A 5,039-nucleotide genomic window follows, 5' to 3' on the forward strand; every position below is an offset into this window, starting at 1 on the left:
AACAAAAACTCAAAATACAAAACTCAAAATGAATTCAAAACTCAAAACACAAAACTGAAACACAAAGAGAACACCCCCTAAGCAACTTATTATCTGCCGGTTATAACTCCCTCTCCTACCGGAGGACTCCAGCAGAAATTCTCAGAATCGTGTACAGTACCGGTGACGAGCACATTCCCAGTGGATTCTTCCCGGAGGAAGCCAATGGAAAAATAGCCCAGGAACTTCTCAGAGAGCCGTAGTAAAGACACTAAGTATATGTTTGATGCAAAATATTGAACATATACTACTATTCTCTCTTCTATCAAATAAGTGTGACTAAAGAATCCTTGCTACTTTATGCATTCAGTAATTTGTTCGATTATTTTTCCAGTATCTCAAAACAGATTTATGTGAAACAACTAAATTAAAATTAAAAACAATTAAATATCTCAAAAGCACATAAACACCACCAAAGCTTCGCAAAGGTCAAATAGTATCAATTTTAATTGCAAACATTAAATTTCAATCCCAGCCCATAATTGAAGCTTCACACATAAAAATCCTAAAATAAACCGAAAAAGGGCTCTGAATGAATTGAGATCAGAAGTTCACCAACCAGATCACTGCTGTCGAACTTCAACTTTCTTTTTCTGCCAGAGCCTATCAAGAGCACTGTCAGCATCACCCTGCAAAAAGTTTTTTTCCCAAATCCGAATTGGTACGATGCTTAATTACAGGCATAATGATATGAAAGAGATAATGTAATATTTGGCATCAAAAGAAATTATAACTAAAAATCCTCAAACCATTTGATTTCTTGCATTCTCAAATCTTGCACCCTTCCTCGTTTACATAATATTACGTCTCTCCATTATATTATTACCAAATAAAGAAATAATTGACTTAAAATGAACTAGTGGTTCTAGCATTTTCACGACATAGCAGCAGCAAATTTTCTTTCCTTTGAGTTGGTTGGGATACCAACTTACAGCAACAACAATAATTGCAGCTCTCTCTTTTATAGTTTTATATAACAAACAAATATCCAAGATATTCACACAATTACAAGTGAATAGCATAGATAATAAGAATTTCTTGCTTTGCAATGAAAATATATATGATAAAACAAAGAAAAGAGAAGAAAAAACATGCTACAGCCAGTGGCCCACAAAAGCAGTTATATTTTAACATGGCCAATTGATGGTTAACATTTGAAATATACACTAGAGTTCAAGTTGATTGAATGAAGAGAAATTGATTAAGTAAAAGAGAGACGAAAAATGCATGAGCTGTTCTACAAAATTCTGAGAAACATGAGTTTACATGGTAAAATAAGAAATCCTTCCAAGATATAGTATTCACCAATCACTGGTTGTGTAAATATTCAAAAAATATATTCTTTTCATAAATAGAGTTGTTGTCTTGTAATGTAGCTTGTTTGCTACTGTTGTATGATGGAATTCCAGAAAACTCAAAGCTAAGGAATTGCAACTGTCGAAGTTGGTTCCAAACAAGGGTTAGTTAATGTAGATTCAAAATATGAGCAATGAAACTTCTGGGAGTAGAATGTAGACTCAGGTCGAATGGAAACACTACAAGCCTAATGTTTCCGTTCTGTCTTTCGAGGATTTTCTTGGATCATTTGGTTGATAAATTGCTTGTGCATATGTATTAATACATTCAAGTCGTGGTTTTTGGAAAGAGATAACATTCGAAGTTAACTAGAAGTAGAAACAATTTTTACTAGAAGCAGAATTTAAAAAAAAAATAAAAATAAAAATAATTAAATAAATAAATAAATAATAAAAAATTGTAAAGTAAGTTTTTAATCTATTGATCCCTCCAAACTGAATCCCAACAAGTTGGGACAAAAACACCGAGAATAAACAAAATAATGCCAACATCCATTCAATCAATTTGCTTATCAATAAAAATAAATTTTCAACAAATTATGATAACAATAATAAGAGTGACTCAAACAAATAACTACCACTTTTTATCGAAATATAAAACAGCAGAAATTTGCAGCTTTTCAATTCCAAACTGGCAAAACTGGGGAAAATATTACCTGGGCACGAACAAATCCACAAAGAGCAAAGGTGGAGAACTGGCCAGTGTATCGGCCAGTTTCATCCAGGTGTCCAACATTGATCTGGACAGATGCATGATCCTTAGAAGTGATCAGCCTGTTTGTGGCAGAGCTGCACCACAACCGTAATTATTAAGCCCAGAACCCATGTGAGGATGGAACATTTAATTAAAAAAGCGCTAACAGTAGCTGTATAAAAAATATGCCTACCACTTCCTGGGGATGTAGAGATCCATGTTTTGTCCTTCTTCATTCTGCATCTTGGCTAATTGTCCTAGTATTCAAGGAATTCACAAAGCTGAGAGCACCTGAATCCACAGAAAGCTCAATAAAATACCCAAAAAGAAAGCAACGAACTAAGTACTTCTGCCCATTAATAATCTATACACTGAAACTGCAAGGAATTCAGCGTGTTTTTATTTAACAATTTTTTACCTAAATACTTTTCAATCAATAAACCAGACTAAGATTATTACTCCTTCTGTCCAATAAAGATAGTCCTATTTCTTTTTTCACACGGATTAAGAAAATTTAATTAATATAGTTGAAATAATAAATTTTATCATCATTTTACTAATATACCCTTACATTAATGCAATCAATATTCAAAGTAATTAAATTATGCATGCAACATTCAAGGTAATTAAACTATATATTTATGATAACAAAGCAGATTAAATAGGGGCATATTAGAAAATTAATATATCAATTACACTCTCAAATAAGAAACGGGACTATAATTTGGGACAAATGAAAAAGGAAGACGAGACTATCTTTACCGACGAGTGAGTATAAATTATCCAAGAGGTGCGAATCATTTACCCAAACTAAAAATAAATGTACATAATCTGTTAGGTTTATTGTTAATTTAATTGTTGAATCCTGTTCTGCAGAGGCCTGAATTGATTAATATACTGATGCACATAATATATTACCAAAATATTCTTCAAAAGTCCATTATAAAGACAAAATTTACTTCACTGTACAGGAGAATTTCTTGCATTCAACCACAAAATAACACTTGAAACAAAGTCCTTCAACAAATCTTAATCAGAAAATAAACTTATCAAACGGAACTTGTCACATGATTAACGTAAGTAAATATTGTTAGTTTCAAATTGCTAATGTAAATATACTCGTAGCTGTGTATCTATATTTCGATCTACATGCGGATGATGAAGTTAAAGAAGAAACAAGAGAGTACCAGTCCCAGAATACGCAGGTGAAGACGCGCGAGACAGAGAGATCAGCCGGTTGGGGGAAGAAATCATCTTTTCACTAATTTATTTTATATGTACGTTAAGATGAAGAAAAAACCCTAGGTAAAATTACATATTGACCCACGGCCTTTGGCTCCTGTTGCAGAATAGTTTCCAACTCTCAATCGTGTTTAATCCTAGGAATCTCAATCGTGTTTAACCCTAGAAATATGCTACTTATACATAATTCTGTATTTATAAAGGTGTTCATCCCCTTACATGGAGGAGGATTCACTTTCAATAAAATATAATTTATTCAAAATTGGTCCCCTTCATGTAAGAAGGGTGGATACCGCTATGGATATCTTGATATATGTATAGCATCATTCTTAATCCTAACTGATGCTAACAAAAATTTTACTTGCAGATTTTTCGAGTTTAATGATTTGGATTGAGCACGATCACAGTCTTTCGGTACCTGAAACAAAGGCAACAAGGTATGTTCTCGTCGCCCCTCCGATGTTTAAGTCAGAAAGGATTTTATATGCTTGAGATTATAAACTGGAGAATAATGAAAACGTATCTGAATAATAGCTCAAGGTTCTGTATTTATAGTAGTAAGCGATATTCACCTAGTGGGACTCAAATAATTGGGTATCTCTATCCAACGGAGTCCTATTAGGCGAAGGAACTGGACCAATGCCATAATTATGTGTGGGATAGAATCTTTACGGGAGTAAAGTATATGGTTGAGTTAGAGTCCTAATTGCATAGGAATTCTAAAGAGTCAACAATTGTAAGTTATGAGGAGAGCATATATACTCAAGGACTATTTATGCTTGAGGACAAGTATCGTAACATGTTAAAGCAGCAAGACAGGGAGTGCTCGAGCATAATCCCTAGGAGTGAGTATATGCTCGAGCACTCATATGTGGAATTGCAAGTTTATCCAAGATTTGTCGTCGGGATACATGATCGAGCATTCATGTAATGATATCATAAAAGGGTAGCGTAATCCTCGGGATAATATGGTGATCGGGTTATCTCGGAATGTCAGTATCATTGGCCCCCGTGCACATATACTCGAAGCCTTCGCTCGAGGATATGATGCAAAGAGGCTTGAAGGCAAAAAGCTCGGGTGCGTGAGCTCGAGGAAGTTTTTGAAGACAGGTGTTCAGAAGAGCTGACGTGTATTGAGGTAAGCCCTAAATAAGAAGAGGCTGTAAAAATGGTATGGGTTGGATGTAGGGCACGTGGCCAGATTTGACGGTCGGGATAGTGAATTTTGGGCTACCCGCTCCTGTTGCCTATAAATACCCTCTTCACATTTCATTTTTCATTTTTTACTCTCAGTAATCTTCTCTTGCTAATCATCGAGATCAGAACTTTGGTGGGGTTTTTAGGCGTCGACTTTAAGGTAAGACCTCGAGATCTTAAGTTATTCTTTAGGCACTTTTTTACCTAGGTCAGGATGTCTAGAAGTAGTAGTAGTAGTAGTAGTGAGTCTTCGACTTCTTCCAGAGGAATAATCCCGAGGACGTAGGATGCTTGATCATACCCATGGCCGTGCCTATTAATGCCCAACCTCGAGCACAAAGTATCCCGACCCATTTAGGTACCCCCAAAGCCCCTTGTAAATTTAAAGAACATCTAGCAATATCGATGGCTAGAGAGCACGGGCTCATGCCGAAGTGTGATATTAGGACGCCATGGGGAGAGGATAGGATGGCCTTTGCTCGGGATGGAGAGTTTGTAATTTTTAGGGACTC

The 5,039-nt window shown here is 35.3% G+C and overlaps 2 protein-coding genes across 2 annotated transcripts in view; one reads left to right on the plus strand and one right to left on the minus strand.

Moving 5' to 3' along the window:
* LOC111379798 (desiccation-related protein PCC13-62-like) overlaps nucleotides 1-242 on the plus strand; it is a 3,064-nt gene extending 2,822 nt beyond the window's left edge. Inside the window, exon 6 of the mRNA XM_023003239.1 lies at nucleotides 68-242. Within this exon, the coding sequence (XP_022859007.1) occupies nucleotides 68-242 (175 nt within the window). The remainder of the gene's footprint in view (nucleotides 1-67) is intronic.
* Nucleotides 243-333: 91 nt separating this feature from the next.
* LOC111389560 (40S ribosomal protein S21-2-like) lies at nucleotides 334-3,377 on the minus strand. The gene is made up of 4 exons (XM_023014489.1): nucleotides 3,276-3,377; nucleotides 2,282-2,379; nucleotides 2,051-2,183; nucleotides 334-668 (listed from the first exon to the last, which is right to left on the minus strand). The coding sequence occupies exons 2-4, from the start codon at nucleotides 2,329-2,331 to the stop codon at nucleotides 603-605; spliced, it is 249 nt and encodes an 82-aa protein (XP_022870257.1). The 5' UTR covers nucleotides 2,332-2,379; nucleotides 3,276-3,377; the 3' UTR covers nucleotides 334-602.
* Nucleotides 3,378-5,039: the final 1,662 nt, after the last annotated feature.

This window comes from Olea europaea, chromosome 3 (assembly GCF_002742605.1).
Source record: "Olea europaea var. sylvestris chromosome 3, O_europaea_v1, whole genome shotgun sequence".
NCBI classification, from domain to species: Eukaryota; Viridiplantae; Streptophyta; class Magnoliopsida; order Lamiales; family Oleaceae; genus Olea; species Olea europaea.

What these genes read in the sequence shown, in the direction of transcription:
- LOC111389560 (XM_023014489.1), bottom strand. Translation starts at nt 2,331, where the DNA reads ATGCAGAATGAAGAAGGACAAAACATGGATCTCTACATCCCCAGGAAG. An exon ending in CTCTACATCCCCAGGAAGTG is followed by an intron (nt 2,184 to 2,281) that starts GTAGGCATATTT and finishes GTTGTGGTGCAG; the next exon opens with CTCTGCCACAAACAGGCTGA. An exon ending in GTGGATTTGTTCGTGCCCAG is followed by an intron (nt 669 to 2,050) that starts GTAATATTTTCC and finishes AACTTTTTGCAG; the next exon opens with GGTGATGCTGACAGTGCTCT.